General features: G+C 40.7%; 1 protein-coding gene across 1 annotated transcript in view; it reads right to left on the reverse strand.

Moving 5' to 3' along the window:
• The window catches only part of ttv (exostosin glycosyltransferase 1 ttv), a 504,257-nt gene that overhangs the window by 218,936 nt on the left and 259,032 nt on the right, over positions 1-26,289 (reverse strand). Inside the window, exon 2 of the mRNA XM_065233387.1 lies at positions 17,967-18,119. Coding sequence (XP_065089459.1) covers positions 17,967-18,119 — 153 coding nt within the window. The remainder of the gene's footprint in view (positions 1-17,966; positions 18,120-26,289) is intronic.

The following is a 26,289-nucleotide window of genomic DNA, read 5'->3' on the forward strand; positions in this document are numbered from 1 at the left end:
TTTTTTATAGCAAGTGAATGGAAGTAACCCTGGGTAAAGGAACTATTTCGTCTGCTCTTTATGCAAGCAAGTAACATTGACAGATTCTCTTCGTCGACTTTCTCTTTGTATTCCCACGGCCATGCAAAGACATTCCCAGGTATTTTCAGCACACATATCAATAAAAGATCGAGATTAGAATTCAAGCCCATGGGAAATCGATGGTCTTGAAGCAAACAGCGTTAATTTTGTGACCGAAAAAGAAATTCATGAGGCTACTAAGCAAGATCCAGCACTAACAGCTTAATAGATTTTGCTCTTTGAAAGACGAAGTGTGCCTTATGAACGGAATAATTTTGAAAGGAGGTCGGGCAGTAATACCCAAGTCACTGCGAGAGAAAACACTGAGAGTAGCTCACAAAGGTCATCCATTTGCTTGCAAAGCTGAAGACCATCTTACGAGAGCGCGTTTGGTGACCCGGCATGCCGGGGGAAGTTGAAAACTGGGTCAAGGCCTGCCAACAATTCGCAGTCAAGGAAAGCCCACTCCAATAGAGCGTACGGTAGTTCCGAAGACTGCCTGAGAGACCATCGCTGTAGATTTCAACGGTCCTTATGCTAAGTTCGGAGGGATTCACATCCTCGTTATCGTTGATTATCGTTCTCGATAAATAATTGCCCGCCCTATCAAACTAACAAACTAACAAACTAACGAAGCGAGTGCTAGACGAAATCTTCGATAGGGAAGGTTTTCCGGAAAGCGTGAAAAGCGATAACGGACCCCGTTATAAGCCATACTGTCATGAAAGAGGAATTAAAACTATATTCTCAACGCCGTTTTTTTTCCACAACAAAATGGTTTGGTGGAAAATTACATGAAGGTAATTAATAAATCGATGGCCATAGCGGCCTCTACCGGATCGAATTACAATGAAGAACTGCAAGCCGCTATTCGGGCGCACAATGCAGCTTCCCACACCGTAACGAAAATACCACCTGAGGAAATTATACAAGGTATTTAGAAGGATCAAGCGGAGATCGTGGCCTCCCGAATCACGACAACGACGCTCTTATCCAGAGGGATCGAGAAATGATATTTAAATCCAAAGAACGTGAGGATATCCGACGCGGTGCTAGGAAATGCCAGTTAAAACTCACGGTAATAGTTAAATAACAATTGCGACCGAAAGGTGTTTCAAGATTCGGCACACAGCGGTATACGGTAATGGAAGAGAGAAACGGTAACCTGGTGCTCAGCGACGATGATTCCCAGACGATGAAGGTGTTCGAATGGCGTGACCTAAATCTAAAGCTACATCGCCGAAAGAAGATCAATCGCTTCATCGAACTTCCAGGGATAGGAGAGCCCCAAGGTATTTGCAAGATTTTGTTCGCACGGTGGATAACATGCAATACCGGCGAGATTAAAACCTAAAGTTGAATGATCAAACCTAAACTTTTTGAAACATATTTCGTCTAATTTTGTGTTGTATGTTTTGTTTGCTTTATCCTTTCGATTTATTTTTATTTTTATTTCTTAATCTTGTGAGAAGAGGAGAGATGCGGTAAATGAAAAATCATGCTATTGAATACCCAAGTAACATTGCAAGTTTTATCAAGGTTTTAAAGCGTTCTACAAGTCCAATTCATGGTCTACAGAACCCTCATAAAACCAAAATTGTTACTTGGGTAACCCCTCGGTATATCTCTATTGCTAAACACCATTAGCCACAGAACTAACAATCGATAACGCCAACTATTTGGCATCACGTTTGTTCGGGCCTCGATCGGTTTCCCGATTGATTCGGGCCTCGATTGTCCAGCGAATTCAAGCACTTCCTCTTTCACTAGTCGACCGTCAAACGGGTAAAGGGCGAACACGAAATTATTGCGACACATTCAACAGGGCATAACTTTTTTACCATTGGGTAAAAATCAACCAAATTTTGCACACTTTCTCATTGATGTGTATTGTGTACATGCTGTCAAACTCGAAGTCGTGTTTTCGATTCAACGAAAATGGAGGTGAACCAACGCGAGTTGAGAGAACAAATTCTTTCCAAACACCTGGAATTTCCTGACCTGTCGCACCGGCAGTTGGGAAAAATGTTGAACATTCACCATTCAACCGTCTCCAGAGTGTTGAAGCGGTTCCAGGAGCGGTTGACGTTGGACCACGGCAAAGGAGCTGGAAGAAAACCGGGACCGGAGAACAAAAAGACGGAGGGAAAGGTGAAGCGGATTGATTTGGCTAAAAAGATCGGCATGTCGCAGAGCTACGTCCAGAATGCAAAGAAGAGAGCTGGACTACATACATACAAGGTACAGAACTTCCCAAACCGCGATGAGCGGCAACAATCGACGGCAAAAACTCGGGCACGGAAGCTCTACGAGAAGATGCTGACAAAATATGGCTGCTGTGTGATGGACGACGAAACGTATATAAAAGCCGATTTTAAGCAAATTCCGGGGTTGGAGTTTTTCACTGGCAAGAGCAAGTTCGATGTGGACGACAAATTTAAGAAGAAGAAAATGTCGAAGTTCGGCTCCAAATATCTCATTTGGCAGGCCATCTGCTCTTGCGGACTGAGGAGTGAGCCTTTCGTGACAAAGGGCACAGTAAATGGCGAGATCTACAAATCCGAGTGCCTCGAGAAGCGCCTTTTGCCGTTCTTGCAGCAGCACGACGAAGCTCCGCTGTTTTGGCCAGATTTGGCATCATGCCACTATTCTAAAAGTGTCCTGGAGTGGTATGAGGCCAATTCTGTCCATTTTGTTCCAAAGGACATGAATCCGCCAAACTGTCCGGAGCTGCGCCCGGTGGAGCAGTACTGGGCAATAATGAAGCGGGAACTTCGGAAGAGCAAGAAGACGAGAAGGACATGTTAAGAAAATGGAAAAAAAAACTGATAAACTGGTACCGGATGACATTGTAAAGACTTTGATGGAGGGCATCAAGCGAAAATGCGTTCAATTTTACACTCAAGGCTCCATCGATTAACTACCCTAAAATTTTGGTTTGATTGTAAACATTATAAGAAAATTGGCATGACATTTTCGGTGTCGCAATAATTTCGTGTTCGCCCTTTAAGTCTTGTTGCGCCAATATCAGATTCCAACAGAGGGGACATGTTTTCTCATTGTTACATGACGGCCGTGATATTTAACAGCTCAGGTTCCGACTAAAAACAAAAATCAAAAGTATTGCCAGGTATCATATAAAACCAATGAGCAATAAAACATTGTAAAGCTATTGTTTGTGAAGATATTAATAGAAAAAATATATCGAAGAGACCAAGAGAGCTAACGAGGATAATGAGAAATTAATACGCCATATATTAAACCTGCCATGCATCATAGCCATAACTGGTAAACTCACCCTACTATAAATCAGACACCGGCAATAACGACTCCCATCTGACCTTTCAAACTCGATTACCCCACTTGATAATGTCACACCTATTTCACTATCCGTCTCGAAGCTGGACAAACAGCATAGTCATAAATGTCCTCACCGGAATCGACTTTCTCCCTGGATCTCCCCAATCAAACTGACGACGGATCCCCACAGAGGCTATTACTGTCCGCTCCAAAGTGTTTGCCAGAGACATGTGTCCAAAGGATGAAAACGACTTCTCGATTTACCCACTAAATATCAAACGAAGCACTAGCTCGGTCGGTCGGTCGGTCGTTCGGTCAATCCCTACTAGATCCCTCTCTGTCTCTTATCAAATCCAGACCGGGTTTCGTTTGACCTGATCTGACAGAAGAAAGGAGCAGCAAACATGGAAACCTAATCTCAACCCAAGCACGGGCGCACGCAAATCGGATACGAATTTGACACATTTTTTCATCATCCACTCGGCTTGTATGTTTTCGGTTTGATAGTTGTCTGCCATTGTCACTTTCAGCAGGCCTCAAGGCTCCGGTAAAACAGTTTTAGAGGTCTGAGAACCTAAACGGTAGATTTGTTTTTTCCCTTCATTTCCACGCTTCTGTGTTTTCCCGAGTAAAAATGAAATGCAAAATGACAACATTATTTGACTGTTGTTAAATCAAAGATGGTATTCACAACTTGGAAGATTATTGGATTTTGACTTATGAATCAAAATGGCAGTCATTTGCTGTGCCTTGATGTAAGATATTTACGTTGATATTTTTTATTCGGAACAATTCTGATTAAAAAGGATTCAATCCTCCATTCATAAAAAAATAAGAACAAAAACTTGTCATCCTTATTCATGTTGCGGTCCCGGTTGACCCGGCTCAGCAGTATCCTTTTGACAGAATGGCTGCATTGAAATGGCAACGACGGCAAACCTGAACGTGAAGACGGGCGTCGGCCTTTATGGGTGGAAAAAAAGCAAGCTAAATGGAAGAATTTCCTTCGGTTGCTACCGTTCCGTTCCGTTCCGTTCCATACCTGCAGTCCGACCGATGATGATGACCACTTTATTGGACAGGTGCCTTCTTGTGCGTCCCGGAACGAACAAACGAACACAGCGCTTTCAATGGCAAAACCGTTTGGGAAGAGAGTCTCTTCGGGGTGCAGCCCCATGGGGAAGATATATGGTGTTTGTAAGAGTGTGTGAGTGTGGTTCGGGACAAGAACAGGGCTTCTAGGAATGAAACAGCATAAAGCCCACCCGGTGCGGTTTGACGGCACAGTTAATGGATCCATGGGTGTAATATATTATATTTCCTCATTAGATATGACTTTCCATAAACAGGACACATGTCGTCCACCCACCGACTTTTCTCGCCTGTCCTCAATCCAATTGAGCTTATTTTTTGTATGTGATTAGGGTCAACCATTAACTTGTCACTTACAGAAAATCAACTCAATTGGTTGGACGTCGGCCGAGAAGTTGCGATGGGTGGACGGCACCTCCCACCGCGCTATTCGAGGGATTCCTGTAAGTCACGCGCCGGAGGGTGGTCTGCGACAAATCTTATAATTTGAATGATTGTTGAGTCGTCGGCTATCGAGTGTAATCCGGTAGAATAACTTCATTTTTGATGTAAGTGAACCTTCTGAGTCCTGTTAAAAATTAAGAATTCTGCATAAAAATTTACGCATTTCTTACTGAACTTCAAGGGAATTTCCGAGAACTTCAATTAATATTCAGAAAAACAGTGGGAATCTTCAAGAAGTTCCTAAAGTTTCAGGGAAGCCCAGATAAACAGTTCCATTAATGTCAAGGTAATTCCAGGAACATCGTTAGGAGAAAAGGGAGATCTGCAGGGAAGTTCATTAACATTTCAGGAAATATTAGAGAACTTCAGGGCAGTCCTATTAACTTAACGAAAATTTAGGAACTTTAAAGAAAATCCCGAAACTGAAAGGAAGTTCCGCAAATTTCTGGGAAGTTTAAAAAAATTCAAGGCGGTTTCATTAGCTTTGGGAAAACTGTAGCAACTTTTAGAAAGTTCTAAAAACTTCAGGAATATTCAGAATCTGAAAAAAAAAAATCTTCAGAGAAGTCCAGTCTTCCAGAGGAAAATGTTTAATACTTTAAAGAAGTTCAAAGAACCTCAGGTTTACAGATCTTCAGGGATGTACAAAGATCTTAAAGGCAGTTCTAATAACTTAAAAGAATTATAGCAGATCCGATCTTTTGGGGAGGTTCAATTATCTGTAATTATATTATGAAAATTATCTTTTATATTATTTTGCTTTGGAAATTTCATGGCAGTCCAGAAAAATAAACAAATATTTAGAAATATTATACAAACTGGGATTTTTAAAATATTTTTCGGACATTTCGCTTTATTTCAAAGCTTTAGCGAAGTACTTCAGGAGAATTGCGAGAACATCAGAGAAGATCAAAGAACCTCAGGGTACTTCAACTAACTTCAACTAAAGTACAGGACTTTCAACGAAGTTCTGAGAGGTTCAGAAAACTCTAGCATAGTTCCGTGATTTTAAGGAAATTTGTGGAATTTTCATGAACATCGAGAAAATGCGAGATCATTTGAACGAGAACTTCATGATAGTTATACCTGGGAATGTCTTTGCATGGCCGTGGGAATACAAAGAGAAAGTCGACGAAGAGAATCTGTCAATGTTACTTAGGATTTAATGCAATGTTCAGCTTGAATTTACTACAATGAAAGTTAGTTCCATTTCCTATCATCTTCTGTTCATGAACATCGCAGCGGTTTTTTGTCTTTTTTTATTTCGTGTTGTATCTACGCTTTCGACTATACCAGTAAGCTTTTTATTTATAACATTGTAGAACGACGCACACACTCTCCAGCAGAAAAAAGCATACACGGATAGAAATTTCCTTATACCTTTTGGCAAATTTCTATTGCTGATTATTCATAAAATGTATAAGTCAACTGAAAAAAAAAGATGCCTTGCAACAAGTTAACGAAGATCATGTGTCAAATGAAATGTATAAGCGGTCACACATACCTTTTATGCATTCTTATAGGACCCATGTGGTTTGTCGTATGGAATGTATAAGACTGATGTTATGGCAAAAATGTATGAGTGAAATAATTGATTTTCTTTTCTTGTATGATGTCGAGTATGAAAGGAACTGAGCGCTTCTTGTTTCGACATAATTAATTCCACTCACTAATTCACTCCACATTTTTCGGTCTCCAATTTTTTTGCATTGGACCGCAGCGGTCTCCACTAACATCCTCTGATGATGAATCCCACATAATTGTAAGCAATCTTACATCCCCCGATTGGGTGTACATAGTAAAGAATCTTAGGCAAAAACTAAGGCCATGTAACTTTTCATAGTTTTTTCACCTCATATGATCACGGAATTTACGCAACGGCCATAGCAAACAAGAAAAATTTACTTGAATGTATAGACTTTTAATTGGATAATGGAAACCACGTAGAAGCCCTACAAACTTTAGCTAGGCATTTGACCGCAATGACATACCAATGCTACCTTTTAATTTGCCAAAAAAAAAATTGAGTCATTACTACTGAAATGGTTTTAATGATATTTAACTAACCGACAACAAATAATTAAATTCAACGGAAAAAAATTGAGCCCAATTCAAGCCACTTCAGGTGTCCCGCAAGGCTCTCATTTGGGACCTCTTATTATTGTATACGTAAACGACATTTCTTTCATTCTCAAAAAACTATGCTAATCTATGCCGACGACATGAAGCTCTTTTTAGACATAAGAAATAAAGAAGACATCAATATATTCCAGAATGACATACACATATTGTGTAAAAAAGTCTAATAGAACTGAATGTAAACAAATGCAACTTAATATCATGAAGTAGGAAAAGAACCACATCAAACAATCAAAATGTAGAAAAATGTGAAAGAGTAAGGGATTTTGGAATAATGTTAGACTCCAAACTAACTTTCATAGACCATTACAACACAATAATTCACAGGGCAAATAACATGCTAGGCTTTGTCAAGCGCTTTTGCTATAACTTTCAGGACTCATACATAATTAAAACACTATATATTGCCTTTGTCAGTGTTCTCTCGGCTGTCAACATAAGCAGACCACTCTCAATGTGTGTCACGCGATCGTCTGTTTACTCGGCAGCAACCATTGTGTGGTCCTTCTCATTGTTCTTTATCAACAGTTCTTTCATTCGATGCGTCGTCGACTTTGCGAAGCAACCGTTTCGTGATGAATGTGTGAGTGCTGACCACGTTTTGCGTCCATTGCTACAATGGAAGCGCTCTGGCCCTCGTTGACGAATCTGCCATACAAGTAAACCACTGGAAGCGGCTCCCATTCAGGTAGCGGAAGCTTATTGGATAGCGAACGATAAAATGTTTATTGTGTTGTACCTTTTGCCTATAGTTTTAAGATGTATTGTATAGTGAACAAGAATCCTCGGTTCTGTAAAGAGCCTTATCAAGAAATAATAAAAAATAATAATAAAAAAAAATATTGCCTTTGTGAGATCGATCCTCAAAAGTGGAATATCACAGATTCCAGCGATTGGTCCAAGGAGCCAAGCACATATCACAAACGGGTACCTCGAGCCCTACCGTAGCAACCAAAGCAGAAATCAGGACACCGTAGCCATCCGGCTCGATCGTCATCAGGGCCCCCAGTAGCACCGCAGCAAACAGGACAACCCCAAAGTGACTGCCTGGTTTCTCTCCACAGCCAGAAGTTCCTAGCGAAGACCATCCCAAAATCATCCTCAAAAGTTCAACGGAAGATGTTGACAATCTTTATACTTCCAATACTATTGAGACAAACATGGACGCTACAAATACAAAAGATAGATCAACCAATTTTTGTTTTCGAACAAGGTGTTAGCAGAATTCAGATTCATTCATATTATTACCTACATCATTTTAACATAGGAGTTTTGAACCACCATGTAACCGGTTTGAGAGATAAATTTGATAAAGTAGGAAAAACGCAGTTTACAGATATGATAGTCCAAAAATTTGACGACATAAACCTCTCACTAGGAACTATTTTACAAACCAAGAGACAGAAACGTTGGGACGCAGTAGGTAAAGTTTGGAATTTTTGCCGGATCCCCCGACGCAGATGATTTAAAGTTAATGACATTACAGTTAAAAGAGACAGCTGGAGTCGCTTTTTACGCGGGTGATACGTCCCGCGTAAAAAAAAACCGCGTAAATTCCGGAATCCGCGTAAAAAAAACCGCGTAAATTCCGAAATCCGCGTAAAAAAAACCGAGTAAAAAAAGACCGTGTAAGAAAAAACCGCGTAAAAAGCGATATACCGCGTAAATTCTGAAATCCGCGTAAAAAAAAAACCAAAATCCGCGTAAAAAAAACCACGTAAATTCCGGAATCCGCGTAAAAAAAACCGCGTAAATTCCGAAATCCGCGTAAAAAAAACCGCGTAAAAAAAACCGTGTAAAAAAAACCGCGTAAAAAGCGACTCCAGTGTATATAAAACAAAAGATGCTATTCAACTGTTCAATTCAAAAACTTCGGAACTATATTCCATAAATATTCTTTTCAAACCTTAAGGAATTAAATGGTAAAATAAACAACATTATTGATACTATAGCCTTAGCAAAAGTAGAATTACTAAATGAAAAAATTCTATCAAAAAATTAAATTGAAATGTTTAGGAGAGATGGTTGGTTGGTTGGTTGTCGTTATTAAGGAGATTTTCAGCCAGACGCTGGTTCATCTCCAGGTTTAGGGGAGATTTAGAGAGAGAAAATATTACAGTTCTCTCAAATTCCGAACTCGTAACCTATGCTAAGACAGCAATCGTCACCAACCGCAAGGAGATCGTATTATTCATCAAGATGCCGAAGTTAGACCCCAGAATTTTTCGTAGAATCTATGTTTTCCCAACATTCCACAACCAACAACAAATCCACACCACAGAGAGATCTTTTCAGATCCACCCGACACAGAAATTTATCTTCAAGAACCGAGAACCCATCATTTATCGTATTGAGGACTTTGGAAGTAACCGAGTCTACATGCATACCAAACCTAATAGATGCGAGACCAGCCATTGGCAACTATTCATCAAATCCCATACAGCAGGAGATTGTTTCCATCGATAAGTATTATTTACTGGTGAATTCAATGAGCAATTTACCCTATCATCAGATTGCAGCACCAATGAAAGAATTCTAACTTTTTTTTTTTTTTTTTTAATGAGTAAGTTTTATTGGTCAGTTCATTTGATAATAGTATTTACAATTTGTTATTCTAGATCTAGGTGAAATTTCAGTGCATCTACATCAATTCTATCGTTACAGTCACAAACACGGCAAATGTATTTAATAAAAACTCTAAGCACTTCCACACGCCTTCTTCTGTCTATTCCTGCTAGGAAAGGTATCACCAAGTCTTCAAAAGAGAGTCGTCTCCATCCATTCATAATGCCTGCTATCCTCTGCTGTAGAACCGTCCAAGCCGGGCCGACACGAGTACAAGCACAAAATTTATGGAAAAGAGTTTCAGCCGTTTGATTGCTACAATGTGTGCAGTTTTCGTCCGGTACTCGCTGCATTAGGAACAGTAGTTTTCGGTGCTCGATTTTACCATTCACGAGCATGTAGAGTTTCGATCGCTGCGTTGAAGAGAGCTGCTTCGCAGCAATGTTTCGCCACGTGCGTGGCCAGTCGTTTTGTGGACTGTTGCGTTCCACCTTTGGCAGTTCGATTTGCTGGACAAAATACTGATGGATTTGATTGGCGGAGGGGTTATATTGGATTTGGAGAGGAATGTTTGATAAATTTGATAGGATTAATTTGATGTCGGGAAGATCTATAGAAATTGCTGGGCGGGGATTATCGTGGAAAAGAAGGGATCTATAGTAAGGTAGGGAATCGATCTCTCGCAAATGTCGGTGGATGGTGAGCGACTTACACTTAAACACCGGTAATTGCAGCTTCAGTCCACCATGCTCCCGGCTGCGCGCCAGTTGTATCAATGGTACCCGGGCGACTATCCCACTCCACAGGAAGGTGCCCATCCTTGACGTAATTTTCGCTATGTGTACGCCTAGTGGTGGTAGAATGGACGATAGGTACCAAATCCTAGATGTTCCAAACGTATTCAGCACAGTCACCTTCTGAAGTAGGGTCAGGGTTCGAGACGACTGGAGCCACATCAGTTGCGCAAACTTGCCAACCGCCGCATTCCAATTCAGCGTCGTCATCAACCGAATCGAGTTTGCAAAAATCACTCCCAGGATCTTCACCGTGCAGGCTGTTTGCAGCCACTGGACGTCGATTTGATTTCCCTCGCAAAATCCAACGTCAATGGCAACAGTTTTGCGTACATTCAACTTGGCGCCGGCGGCTATTTCGAAACGCGTGAATAGCCCATGAATCGAATCGATTTGTGCAGTTGATGTGACGATCACACTGATGTCGTCCGCATATGCCACCAGCAGATCAAGCCCACATGTTTGTTCAAGTCTGCACACAAGCGGATGAAGGTACAACACGAAGAGGTGCATCGACAACGGGTCCCCCTGCCGCACCGAGCGCTGGATGTCGATCGGCCGTGAGAGATGCCCGTTCACGAGCAGTCGAGAGGTGGAGCGGGAAGTGATCTCGGAGAGCAAAGTGACGAGATGCTGGTTGAAGCCGAGCGAGCGCATGGTTTCGAAAAGGAATGAGTGCCGGACCCGATCGAAAGCGTGATCTAAGTCGAAGCTGATGAGTTTCCCGGCGCGGCGATGATGACGGAGACTAGCTATCCGATCTTTAAGAGCGAGAGTTGCCTGGAAGATATTTCGCTCTGAGTTTGAACATTTAAGCTGGGTTTAGATAGGGCAAGTCAAATGATCAACTCAGTTGAATTCAATTGGCTTGAAAAGTTGAGCCTGATTCAACTTTTTTCAATTCAAGTGAGTTGATCAAGTCAGTTGAATGGCATGGTTTACACGTTCAATTCGCGTTCAAGTCAGTTGAATTCAACTGACTTGATCAATTGACTTGCCCTATCTAAACCCAGCTTTATGCCCGTCGCTTAGTATGTGGTGCGCTCGCATCACACCCTCCAGCCGGGTTTTGAGAATGCGAGAGAATATTTTGTAGTCCGTGTTTAGAAGCGATATGGGACGATACGAGCGAACTGTGTCGTCGCCACCCTTCTTCTTGACCAATACAATGATACCGTCTACAAACGTTGCAGGAATGTTGCCAGTGAGCGCTTCGTTCATCACCAGATTGAGTTCTCGGTGGATGACGTCGAACATGCGGTAGTATAATTCTTTCGGGAGACCATCACAGCCGGGGGATTTACGGGATGCGCTGGACCGTATTGCAGCAAGAATCTCTGACGTGGTGATCTCACTCGAGCACGCTTCATTTAACTCGTCGTTGGGTGGTATGGCATTCTCGCAAACGAACGTGTTCTCATCATCTGCTCTCTCTTCTTCCGAGTATAGGCGGGAAAAGTAATTCACCATGTGCGCCTCGATCGCGTGAGGATCATCAATGGTATCGTGCTGCATGGTTTGTAACCGGGTAATGACGGTTCGCTTTCTTCTCCGTTCTCCCAGTTGGAAGATGGAGATGGGTTCTCCCGCCACGTATGTCTCGTTGATGCGCATAAAAATGTGCGAGAAGTTGCGCTGCAGTGCCAGCATCTCGCCTTTGATCTGATTGATCGTAGTTAGCATCGCTGGGTTCTGATAGTAGCCATCGTATGCTAGCTGTAGCTCGAAATAGAGTCGCTGGCGTTCATTATGGAACTCGTCGAAAGCAGCTCGCGATTTCCATTTGAAAAAAGATTTAATTTTGGGCTTAGCATACGACAGCCACCATTCCATCCAGGAGGCGTAGTTTCGGCGCTGACGGGTCCAATATTGCCACCGGCATTGGAAATCCGCCACATTTTCGTCGGTCAGCAGGTGGTGGCGAAGGGACCAGAAGCCTCGGCCGTGTTCACGTCCAAGGTGGGGAAGGCAGAGTCTGAGTGTCAGCGCTTTGTGGTCGGAGAACGAGCAGACGTGAGTATGCACTGCTCGTAGATGGTCGCGAAGCCCGGTGCTCACGTAAATACGATCAAGACGGGATCGTGCATTTCTGCTGACGAAGGTGAAGCCAGCATCTCGTGGGTACAGTTTTTCCCACACGTCGATAAGCTGTAGTTGCTGGACGGCCGTTCTGAGTGACGGACTTGTGTTCGGGCTGGACGAGTCACTTGGGCGAAGCACGCAATTGAAATCGCCCACTAGAATTACTTGCTCGGTGCGGTTGCGGAGATAGTAGGCAAGAGTGTCGTTAAAGAATTCTTCCCGAGCAGCACGATGTGCAGTGCCCGACGGGGCATAGATGTTGACAAGAGTGACATCTTGCACTCGTAAAGCGATCAGCCGACCGTCCAAGCTTTTCTCGACGTGAGAATACTGGATGTGCAACTTCAGTGTGATCGCCGTCCCCCTCCTTGCGTGATCCACATTTGCGACAACGACAAAGCCTGGCAAAGAAAGCTGCTCGTTTTCCACCTCTTGCAGGCACACAATGTCAAGGTTTTGGCTGTTGACGAAGGCTCGCAAAGCGTTAAGCTTCGTCGGGCTCGTGATGGTGTTGATGTTAATGGTAGCGACGTTGTAGGATGTGAGAGACATTATGGAATGTATTACTCAACCATCTCGTCGTCTTCGTCATCGCGGCGGGGATTTTTGAGGATAGGTCGCCCTCGACTTCGCCTGCTGCTCGTGGAAGTGTTTGACTCGTCTGTCTCATTGCCCTTCGCTTTACTGCGTGGAGGTACACCACCAGGCTTTTTGAACAGCTCCACCGAATCCGAACTGATATCGGTCACCTTGGTGAGCGTTCTCGACGATGCTGGAGGTTGGGGTTTTGTTGTGTGTTGGGGTCTCGCATTCTGGCATAGTACTACCACCTCTGTTGGCGTGGTGAGTTGGCCGATGTGAGTTTTCTGGCCGAACAGTTCGTTGTCACTTGTCGACGGTGGCAATTCGGGAAAAGTTTCCGACGTTACCGGTGGTGGCGCAGCAGGCTTCGGGCCAGCTGGTTTATTTCGTTGCGGCTTCGGGGTCGATGGTTTTCGCAGCTGTTGCTGTTGCTGCTGCTGCTGTGGTCCCGTTTGCTTTGCCACATTAGCGTAGCTCTTCTGGACCAGCAGCTTTTTATTTTGTACACACGAAATACCCGTGTGTGTCAGCTCGTGGCAGTGACGGCACGACTGCAGTTGACCCTTGTAGGCAATGTATGCCTTCACTCCGTCGATAGTGGCCCACGAATCGATATTTCGTTCTACCACCATGCGGACAGACCAGATTCCAAGCGGCACGCTACCGTACTCGTGACCTTCACCAAACATAAGCTCCCGGATTGAAAGCACTTCGCCATACCGACTGAGGAACTCGAGAATCCTCTCTTCCGACACACCTTCGGGAAGATCCCACACACGCACTTCGACACTTCCATCTTCCATGGTAATACGGAGCTTGTATTTTTTTCCACTGCATTCCACTTCGTGTTTTTCGTCGTGTTCATCGACCACTTGTTGGGCCAAAGCTAGGTCGGCGACCTTGACGAACGCGCATGATTCGCCTCTATGACACTGTAGTCTCTTCACATCTTCCCTCTTCAGACCAAGTACCGTACGGCAAAAAACGTAGGTTTTTTCGTACGATGACTTCAGAGGGAGATTCGAATAATCTATTCGAAAGGTGTTTTCTTGCCTCATCGCGGAAACACTGCACGCGACGTGGCCCGGCGACACAAGGACAATTGTAAAAAAATGCCTGACTCTCTGATAAGCGTAGTTGAAAAACGTCTACACGTCTCAGAAGCTGAGCGATAACTACTGGATCATATCTAATTCGATACGAGAATTGCACCATACGAATCAACAACATTTCGTATGCCGGCAGAACTCGAACCACTGCTGGAAATCCGGTCCACCTTCATCTGGACGGAATAGCTATTTCCAAGGACAGTCATATATTGAACTTTAGCACATTGAACACCTCCAAAAACTGCAAACAGAAACACGGAAAGATTTGGATTTACTCCGTTTAAAAAGCTACAGTCTGCATTTCCCACACTGGTCCCTTTTTGGAGGGATAACCATCCTCCCCATAATCGGTATCATTATTTTCCTCAGCATTTTCTCCCGCAGAACAACAAATATCAAACTAGAGACGATGCCAAACACCAACGATCATCATGGAAAATCGGAACCTGGAAAAAACGTCGGAAATCTAAATACATATTCATTTGGAAATACTATGCCCCTGGAGGTTCATCACTAAGGAGGGGCGAGTTAACGCCGGTGCCAACCGTACTTGGCAAATTCCATCGTCGGTGCTTTCGTCAGCATCTAGGACGGATTCACATAACGGCAACAGCAGCGAGCTTCATCAGCATTCCGCAATCGGGCGATCGATTGGACTCCGAACTTGCATAGTGGACACTTTTCGCGAGTGCTAGGTTCTCTGTTGGAATTATTGATTGAATAAAGTAGTCTTTAGGTAGCAGCAGTAGTGAGTAGATCTTTTTTAAAAAGAACCTCCGACGTTCAAAACATTAACTCGCGCAAGGAATAGCGCTTCAACCCAGTGTAGATGAAGTGAGTTCGTTTTGAATATCTTCGCTGTGGGGTACGAGCAAAACTAACAAATGAGTTCATTATACATCCACGAATACGCGTTTGTTGATATTCACCATTGCTTGATTATCCAATCCAAAATTGTCCAAATCAGAAACGATCCTCAAAAGCAAAATAATCGAATTCATGTTGGGCAAAATGATTATTTTGAATATTGTCGATTGCAGAGCCTAAAACCTCGATATCATCATCAATTCAGCATTAGGCAATAATTTTCCATCAATCTGTGTATAAAAACCAACACAACACGTTCTACAGCACTGTATTTGTGTAGTATGACAATAATCATTTTGCATTTGATCCTCAAAATCATCCCCACCAAGATGAAGAAGAATATTAGTATTGACAATAACAGAGGCGATAATGAACATCTAGCTACGAGTTATTTTCATTTTACACAAATATAGCGCCGTAGAACATGTTGTGCTTTACGTTTTTACGCACGATGGAAAATTATTGCCTCATACTGAACTGATGACAATACCGAGGTTTTAGGCTGGGGTCGACAATATTCAAATTAATCATTTTGCCCAAAATGAATTTGATTATTTTACTTTTGAACATAGTTTTTGATTTTGACAATTTCAGGTTGGATAATCAAGGTGAATATCAACAAACGCATATTCGCATGTTCATTTCACTCGTATTTCAAAACGAACGTAATTCATCTACACGGCCAACCAGAACGACTCAGCGACTGAATTCAAATGACTAAGAGCATATTCTTTCCATACAAAATTTACTCATATTTGGGAAAACCTGCATGAACTCATAGCTAATGGAGAAAATTTTGTATGGAATGAAAATGTTCTGAGTCAACTGAATTCAGTCACTGAGTCGTTCTGGTTGGCCGAGTACACTGGGTTGAAGCGTTACTCCTTGCGTGATAAAAACAAACACTGCTACTCACAACCACAGCACTCGGTGAGATTTTGCAGTTTTTTTTTATTTCTTCCAATTTTTCTCGGCGAAATATATGTAGGATAGACCGCTACTTCGTCGTATTCGCCCATTTCCGTTCTATCGATCAGAAAAGATTAATAATATCAATGATTTCACTGTGCACAAATCAATAATAGGTTTGTTCCGATGCGTTAGTTCGTTAGCCACAACATAAATCCTATTAGAGCGCATTGTATGAATATTTACGCTCATTGTTCTCAAAACAAAAGAAGCGATCCTAGCTAATCTCCTTTTTCTACATTTATCCGTAGGACAAAGAAAATTGAATGGCGTTTCAATGCGTTTGGACGGAATTGAAACTCGTAGGACGAATTTAGAATCTAGAAGCAGTATTGGATTTTAAACAATATTTCAACAATTTGTAACTCTTTAACAAAGCCAACGGTATGCATGGAAAGGTGAATAAATTTAGAAGTCATCTTTGACAGAAATATTCAATTTTGTGTTCAAACCCGTTCAAAAAGAGAGTAGTACTTAGTAGGATGGAAATTAGATGAACAACCCTATGGTTTCGTTTTTCGTAATCTTAAAGCCGTGGTGCATCCAAGTTTAAAGTACATTTAATTGGTTTTAGTGGTCAGTAGTCATTGCAGAGGATGTCTCGGAGGATGTAATAAATCCACTCTTACATTTTTGATGTTCATGCCATTTGTTGTTTGCGTGTAGTTTATTCAGTTTTCACTATCTCGAATCTCGAATGATTTATGGAAAGGAAAAGCAATTGGAATCAAATGTTCGTCGCCCCGCCAATTAACACACTAGAAATAAAAACAAAATACACTGAGGCTTAGAAGCACTCGACATCCTCTGAAATAATATAATATGAAACTGACCAAGTAGGTGAACCCTCAGAATTAACAGGAAGGGAGATTTTCCGCTTCCTAGTGGCCTGTGGGGAGGGAAAAAAAAACTAAAACTACTCTATCCTGATCCTTGGTGAATGGAATAATAATGGCTCTTTGCTCGAGTTTCGTTTCCATTCCAGAGCATACCTCTTAAGACTGTTAGACAGTCGACTTCCGCCGCTATACTGAGCTAAGAAGGGGGGAAGATAAGAATGAAGCTGGTGAAAGCAAAAGAGTAGGTGGCTGTAATTTCATCTCTTTAACTCATTCGCATGCTGTTTGCATAGTTTAGATGAAGTAATGAAATTGAGTTGTCAGTGAAATGATCAAAAACAGCAATCTTCCATTTAATTCCACTTAATTAATTTTTGTAGTTGGTTGAAAATGCTATCTAACATGAAGCTTTAGTGCGATAATTTATTCGCTAGAGGATAGTCTGAAGAGGGTAGGTGGGTAGTTCCGCTAGAATACGGCAGTATGAAAATTGAATAGAAGTTGAAGTTAGCTCAGAATTATCATGGAATAATCCTCAGATATTTCAATGAACTTTCATTAAAATACACGTTGAATCAAATTCAGACTTTGCTTGAAATTATACTCAAAATATCCCAGGTTTTACATGAAATCTAGAATCCCTCACAACTATCGTAGAAGAAGTTTGGTTAATCCTCCTTATTTTGCATTGATAACGTTTAAACTTTTCAATTCCCAATAAAATAAAACGTCATAAATGTATCTGTAGTTTTGAATTTTTCAATGTCATGTCCTCGATTATATTAACCCATCCCAAGTTTCCATCCCCCAACAGCATACGATGCAGTGCCTAAACAAACACATCAAAATCAATTTCATCACCGTCAATCGTGTCATGTTCCTTTCAATTTGCTAGCTTGCAAAATTCACTAATCTCACTTAACCGCACAGCCCACACCGTTCGTCGCACGAAATTTCCCACAGTTGCCTAGCATATTTAATAGGAAAACCCAACCGACAGACCGACGGTGTTATGTGAATGTGTGTGTGTGTTTGATGAATATTAAATTTCTCAACATAGGCAGATCGAGTTTTCCCCAAATATTTCGCATTGATCTAAATGTTATGCCTCGCTCCACACTCACCTGTCATACTCCCGGTTGTCCTCGTCGCAGCGGGCGTCCTGGAGGTCTCGCCAGCTTTTTCCATGCCGGCAGGTCGTCACCAGCACCAGATCCCGGGCGTTGTGCAGATGAAACAACGAATTCCTCGTTTCGGAACCAATTCCATGGACGTATCTGAAAGGAGAAAGTGGCAGTGATTAGTTCAAGCCGGTGTGGAAGTGAGACAAACAAATCTTAACCGACGAGTGGTTCCCTATATGGCCGAAAGTGGTGAGCGCTGTCAGCACTTTGATTGTGTCTTAAATTGGGCAAAATCGGATGATGCCGACGACGGAGTGCTGCTTTCATTCGGAGGCACACAAACTGGTTTACTCATTCCATGTGCTACGCCAGAGGTAAGATGTTGATTAGGAACAAAGGAAGTTTCCTGGATTTCATCATGGGCATACGCTGGAAGCTTTAACTTCTATTGCCTCATTTCGGATACGTCTGTGACTAACCGCTCGAGTAAGGGGAGAAAAGATCTTTCTCTTTCTAGTTGAAAGGTGGTCAAGGAGCAATGTTGAACCATAAAGGCACTGAATCGGAAATTGCTTGTGGTCGCCCAGATATCTGCAGACATACAAAGAGCAGACTCAATCACACTCGTTACTCGGCACTAGTGTGCTCGTCTTGATAAGATCAGAATCGGTAGAATAGAAGAAACCAGTGGAGGGGGGATGGAACCACAATGGACAGAGTTTATCCTATTTCCGGAAGAGGGAGAGAGACAGAGACCAAATAACGAATCTGATAGTAATTGATGATCCATGCACAACAGCATCTATTAGGGACCCGTTCAAATATTACAGAACGCAGGAGAGGGTGTGGGTAGTTTGGCTACGTGTTACATGCCATGTGTTGGATGTAGAGGGATATTTTTTCAAAAATCAATTGTTTTGCGTTAAATAATATTTGAACGGGCCCCAACTCCGAATCGAAGACGATGTTAGAATCTGTGCTCCATTGCGACCATCCTGGGAGATAAGACAAATACAATCCATTAAAATCCTGTTGATTAGGTCGGGGGAAGTTCTCTAAGGTACTGGATTTATGCTGGTTTTTGATGAGCTGCAAGCAGAATACCGCCATGTTTCAGGGTTTAGACACTTTATATTAATGTCACTGTTTACCAACGTTAAATTATTCAATCAATTTACCATTTAGCCAAGCTTTTGCATTAATTTTCAATCAGATGTCAGTGACGTTACCTCTTAACCTATAAATCTCTTCCACAGACTATAACGTAGAGTACCTGACACTTCAAAACATGAGCAGTTAACACATCCATGGAATCCAGTGATGCCACATATAAAGATGTATCTGTATTCATACAGACTTTGTTTTAAATATTTTGATACAGATATACAGATCACAGATTTTGGAAAAATAATCAAATTTTATTATTTTTAAATAAGGCGATCATATTTGATTTACCAATTTTTTAATTGCGATGAATAATTTCTTCTTCATTTTGAGCAGCTTGAATTAATCATATCGTAAGGCCATTTTCCGCGGAGATGGCGCAGTTCCGCTGGTAGGAAGTCATAAAAAATCCTCATATAAAAATCGCGAGAAGTGGGAATAATTCGTTTTCGATGCACATTCAGGTAAAAAAAAAGTGAACGACAACCTAAAGAAATCAGTCTGGAGTTTTGACGTTTAAAATCTTTCCCGGAAATTATTGTGAAACAAGTTACAATTAAATAACACTATTTTCCTATACATTTTTCACCCGCTTTACTGCCAGTCGCAAGAGATCCAAAAAATCCAAATCCAAGAACGAAAATGGTCTCTCACGAGCTCAATTTCTCAACAACCCATACATATTGATGCCACACAATATGTGATTTTCCTTTCACAGACTACACAGCCCTCCGTTAACAATTAACGGAACGTAATTTCCGATAGATGTCACCATTATTCGGAAGAAAAATTAATGCAGAAACATGGATTAATTCAATCTTTGAGCAACGCAAATTATATTTTTCACTAAATAAAATATTATTGTTTCATCTTCGAATGGACTTGCAATCTTTTGAATGGACTTTTGATGTTCAGATGTTCTGATTTCTCGTTGGAGGAGATATTAGTTTCCCTTTCTTTTATTTTGATCCGAGGGGGAAGACAGTGAGAAATTCAGAGCAATTCAGAGTAACTTTGAGGAATTCTCTTGCTCTCTGATGAACGATTTCATAATCTCGTTTGTATTGACATCACAACCCAAGCAATCACATTTTCCGGAGTTTGGAACATTGCTGCTCAGATTCTAAATAAATGGAGTTAGTTAAACTCGTGAATGTATTTTCCTGTTCTAGCAACAGAGAGCCTCGCAGGACTTATCTTCAAGTACATATCCTCACCGGAGTTGGTTGCCGGAAGGGCATATATATTCGCTTACTCTAAGCATCTGGATGCTCAGTAGTATTACGGTGGCAAACTCCTGGTCAATTTTATTAGCATTGCAAAATGAAAAGTGTCCTACAGAAAACCATCACCACTGTGATTAAGAAAATATCCAAAACCTGTTTTGAACTAGTAGAAAACGAGAACTTCAGGGAATAGTTGGAAAAAACTTCCTGGGAGATGTGGAAAGAAACTTTTGGAAATAGTCAGTTACAACTTTCAGGGAAGAGCCTTTCAGCTGTGGTTAAAAAATGTTTTCGAGGAAGCATGGACAAGCTTCCAGATTATGTCGAATAATAAAGAAATTTTTTTTAGAATTCGCACAAAAATTCTGAAAAAAATCCTGAAGTTGGAAAAGCTTATTGAAGTTGGAACAAAATTTTCCTGTGATATATCCGGGAAAGCTTCTGGAGGATTAAAAAAAACTCTGTGTAGCCAGAATCTTCCAAAATAAATCTAGAATACACACACTTTCAGGAGATGCAAAAAAAGAATCTGGTGTATCTTTCAGGAAAAAAAGGATACCAATTTCGGAAGAAGTTCAAATAAACTAGCGAGATAAGCTTTGGAATAAGGTCAGAGATACTTTCCAAGAGTAACCAGGAGAACACCTGAAAATATTACTGAGGGAAATAATTAGAATTATAAATAAATCCGTAGGAAGTTGGAAGAAGATTCCTGAAAAAAAGAAGAAACTTCCGGGAAATGCCACAAGAAACTTCCGAGAAAGGAAAGAATGAAAACCTCTTTGGAAGTCGGAAGAAAATTTCAGGAAAAGTCTGAACCCTCCAAGTATAGTATGTAATTATTTCAAGATTCCCGGGAATTTCCGGGTAGCCTAAAAAGGTCGGAAAATGGAAACTCTACTCAGAATCCAACACACTCGAAAATCTCATCAAAACTCTCAAAAAATTCTTCTCAGAACTTAATAAGAATAGTCATTACAAATGCACCTGGAACCCTTCACAATCATCACAAACATGAAATTTTCCCATGAACTAACTAAAACATCTACTTTGAATTCACAAAATTGGCTTGGAATTCTAATCAAAACTCTCTAAGAGTTCTTCCCACAACTCCCTTGGAATTTTTCGCTGAAATACCTTCTTGTTGTTCCTAGAATGCATTCCTAAATTTTCTCAAAATTATCTCCATTGTTCTTCAAAGTGACTGTATCCTGAAAATCTACTCCAGTCCAAGGGTCTTAACATTTTTCCAAGGTTCAGAATCTTATTCTTCCGAAAATAGGACGAAAGATATTTTTCCCGATTCACGTCATCACAATTTGCGGGCTTTTACCGTTGTTTTTTTTTTCAGATGATTTAAAATTCCTGGCGTTTGCCCGGTTTTCCCCATTTTTAGTTAACTGGTCACCCTGGAACTTGTAGGATTACTACGGTAGGTGCTGCCCCGTAACGTGGGTAGATCACCCTATTCATGGTTCGTTACGGGATGTAAGATCTACCACCGATTCCTAGTCCTGACTACTTCAAACTAGGGGAACAGGATTTTTCAGTAATCAAAGAAACACATCTTAGTCCTTGTTACTTTTTATGCCCTGTTGATAGTGACAAGACTCGGCTTTGTCTACCGATGATCTTGAAAAAAGGAGAAAAAAATAATTAGTGATGTGTTTCCTAACATTCCATTCGTTGTTCCCTAGTTTGAATTGGTTAAGACTAGGGTTTTGATGCATGGTCATTTTCGGTGTAATTCCTTAATTTTGTTGATAAGGAATCCAATTTCCAAAATATCGTGTACTTCATCATTTCTCAATAGCGATGGAGTAATACGACATGCACTAAACTAAGGACACGGGATATTCTACAATTGATCAAATTACTGGTTGCAGTGGTGTTAGCTGATAGGCTGACTAAAAGTAAATTGATACGCACAAAAAGACCTGTTATTCGTGATTCAATAAGTTTAAAAGTCCATTAATGGTTGCTTTACAGTACTTTTATTAAAACTTCAAAGTTGCAGCATTAGATGGTTACATTTCTGCAGTTCGAACGAAATTTCGAACCTTCATTTTGATGGAGCCCATCAGCGCCCGCACAGTGGAAACGGACACGGAATCAGCGCATTTCTTCCATTTTGCCCGCTTTTGCTGGATATTCTTTACTGCACCGCCGCTTCGTCGAAGTCACTGCTTTGAAATTGCCCAGTATTATTCGACTGGTCGAAATTCCGGGCAATTCTGAGGATGCATTAGCTTGGGGAAAAAAATGATCTTGCTGGCAGCATACCACTCCAGAACCACCAGTAGTGGCAGCTGGCAAAATCAGGCCAAAAAATGTCTTTGTCCCTATGCTTGCGGATGAACGGCAATACACGCTTTTTCAGGCATTCTTCGATGTAAACTTGGGATGTCATCGTCGAGGATGTGACGAATGGTTTTGTTTTCAGGTCACAATTGCAAATCCCTTGCCGAATCATGGCCTTCTTCGCAAGCTTGTCGGTAAACACGATCTTGAATCTTCCCGGCACATCCCCACGTCCAGTCGCGATGTAAAACTTTTGACCGGGAAGCTGTTAAAAATCGAGTTTGAAGTATGTTTCGTCATCGATCAAAGTGCAGCCCTTGTGATTCGTCAAAACACGGTCGCACAAGAGCCTTGCACGCTTTTTGGCCACGGAATTCTGCTGCATGTGTCGATTCGGATGTTCACTGGCGTTGTACGACTTGTGTCCTTCCCTGGCAAGGATGTTCCGCACCGTTTGAAAGTTGGCGTTGTACCTTCTGGCCACATCTCTGATCAAAAGACCGCGGTTGGCTATAAGGCACCTCAACACCTTGCTGCGCAGTTGACGATCTCTGGTTCCAGTTTTTTTCGTAGGTCCGCTGATTCCTTTCAACACTCAGGGTTTCTTTGTAGGTTTTGAGCATTCGACAAACTGTTGTTTTCGGCATCTTCAGCACTTTAGCCAGCGTGGAACCGGACCACTCCGGATTTTCCAGGTGTTTGTGCACAACATTTTTTCTTCTTTCGAGTTCCATTTGACGTTATATCTGAACGCGATCGACTACTTCGATCAAACTTGCACCAGTTGTTCTCTATAGAAGTGTAAACAAACAACTGTCAAAGATGTTCGATTCCCAACACTAGAGACGTGCTAGTGGCGCGCGAGGGGTGTACCAATTTACTTTTAGTCAGCCTTTATAGAATTGTATACGTATGTGTCTTCGAATAAACCGGAGAACTAGAAATCTTCCGGGCATTTTATTTCGCCCGGAAAAACTTGCATTCCTTGTGAATTTCTTCATTACTCAGGGAATTTTAAAATTCTCTTTCTATGACCATTATTAAGAAAATAAACCATTATAATTTTATTTTCTACCTTTTTTTCTATTTCATTCATTGAACTTAATAGATCCGGAGCAAATTTATCTTTAGTATCAAATACATTTTATTAAATTTAAACTTGACTTGAATTAAGACTTGAACTGTTTTTTAAAAGACTGTGCATTTTGTAGTTACTTCTCCGTGATTCATCAGAACTAATGTACTAGCAGAGATGGTGTATGGTATTATCTTTCCATCTTCAATGTAGAAGCAATTTCGAAGATATTACCGAGTAATTTTTTTTTTATTGAATTAAAAAGAGAGTTCCAAGGATATTATGCGAAGCATTTCAAAGAATTAATGAGAATTCGGAGCAGAACTAAAATGGAATTCCTTGGGTGGCTCCATGGGAATATCCAAAGAATACTGGGAGTGAATGCTGAGGAGAACACCAAATGTTTTTTTTTTTCAGGAGTACTTTTTGAGGAATCACTACAAGAATTATTAAAAATATGAATAGCATTGCAGAGTGAATGCAGAGCGAGAAGATCTCTGTTGTAGATTTTATAGACTATTATGGATTAAATTATAAGGGATTCCCCAAGGAGCATGCAATAACCTTTAACTCCAACGCAAGCAAGATTAAATTAATTCCATTAATCACAGCACAGCAAAAAAATAATTTTGATATCACATCAAGTGGATGCACTTCAATCATGTTAAAAATATGGTGTAATATTACTAGCCAAAAAGGACAAAATTATCATTATTACAGTGCATAAACTGACATTATGCTGCTTTTACTGCATTTGTTTATTTTGTAGCTATAAAAATTACATGAGATTTTCGACATGATTGAAGTGCATCCTCTTGGATGTAATATATTCAATAACTGTATTGACAGTACCATTAATTACATTATGTACGACGCACTTTAAAGAGCATTAATTACATTAAGTACTTTTGCTTGCATTTTAACTCCGATGCACCGGTCCTGGATATTGCATGAATTTTATTTATCCATAACACAAATACGATATCCTGGACACAGAAAAAATTTAGATTCAAGATTTGGGGAAAAATTAAATTCTGAGGCGTAGATTTTTATTTAATTTCATGCTCAGAGAATTGTTTGGATTTAGAAAACTCTTCAACATTCAGGTAATTTAATTTAAAATATTCAAACATGGAGAAATTTCGTAGATGAGGGATCATGAGAAGATTTCAAGTTACATAACTAGCGAAAATATTTGAAATGCTGAATTAAGAAATGTTTTTAGGGTTGCGAACTTCAAATTAATAAAATTACTGAGAATTAATTTTTTTTGCATCTTATATTTCTTCCAGGTTTTGGATTTAAAACTTTGATTTTTTACGAGACCTTAGACTATAGAGAATGTTAAACTTCATCTTTGTCGTGTCTTAAAATTGTTTGTGGGAATTATTTTGTTGCATTACCAAAAATAGCATATGTTTTAAGCCCTGATTGCGGCTGTCATCTAATCACTCAATGCGCGCAATGTACTGATTTTCTGAAATAAAAAAAAGTGAGAATCAAGCAAAAAAAATTATTTCACCCTGCACAAGTGTAAAGCAGCGGAGAAGAGAAGACAGACACACACCCAGAAATAACGACAGCTCAATGTGTAGCCATCGCTCCGACGGCTCCGACGCAAAGAGCGCCACACAGTGCATGGTTGCAAATGGGAAACCTAGCAAAAATACAAAATTCTTCTTTGGTATGCCCTTCTTCATATGCATGCAGTAGTGGTAAGCAAAGTTGTTAAAGAATTCAAAGAAGATATTAGCGCTTGTTGTATTAAATTCGCTCCCTGCGCCGCACGGAGTGTACCGCTCATTGTGTGGATCGCTTTCTCATTAGTTGGAAAAAAGTGTGCGAAGTAAATAGGAGAACGACACACTCTTTGTCGAGTATTGTGAGATGCATACACAATGTTGCTTTGCTAACGCTCGGAGATGCTATTGCGCAATAAGAAAACAGCTTTCTTATAAACTTGGAAATTTTCCGTATAAATTCTGGAAAAAACCTGCAAAACTCAGGGAATTTTATTATCAAAAAAATGATTAGACACCCTGCATAAGAATCAGCAAAAATCTTACTTCAATGGATTCACAAGAGAAGATGATAAAGGCGTATGAAGCCCCGAAAATTTAAAATAATATTGGCGCAAGATTTGATATGGTTCCATTGTTCTGATATTTCCTGGTTTGATACAAATACTCAACATCAGTTAGGTTTACTTTGACATAAAGCTATGTTAACAAATGTTGCATTCCCATAATCCTATTCCGATATGAATATTACATAGAAAGTTTATGACTAAACCTCCAAGTGTATACTACCTGGAAAACCTGAAAAACCTCAGGTCTCAGGGAGTCTTATCATTACTCAGGAAATTTGATATTTTTTTACTAAGGATATTCCAAAGAAAGGAATGCATTTTAAAATAAAAACATTCAAACTTTTTAATTATTTTCATTCACACATCTGAAGTCGTAGCATAAGCCCTCGAAATTTTTTGATAAATACTTAGGGGTGAAAAGGGATGCTAAAAGGAGGATTACAATTAAATCTGAGAATAACTCCAGGA

Source organism: Ochlerotatus camptorhynchus, unplaced genomic scaffold (genome assembly GCF_037179485.1).
Source record: "Ochlerotatus camptorhynchus isolate MF236.1 unplaced genomic scaffold, CSIRO-AGI_Acam_v1.1 ptg000401l, whole genome shotgun sequence".
NCBI lineage: Eukaryota > Metazoa > Arthropoda > Insecta > Diptera > Culicidae > Ochlerotatus > Ochlerotatus camptorhynchus.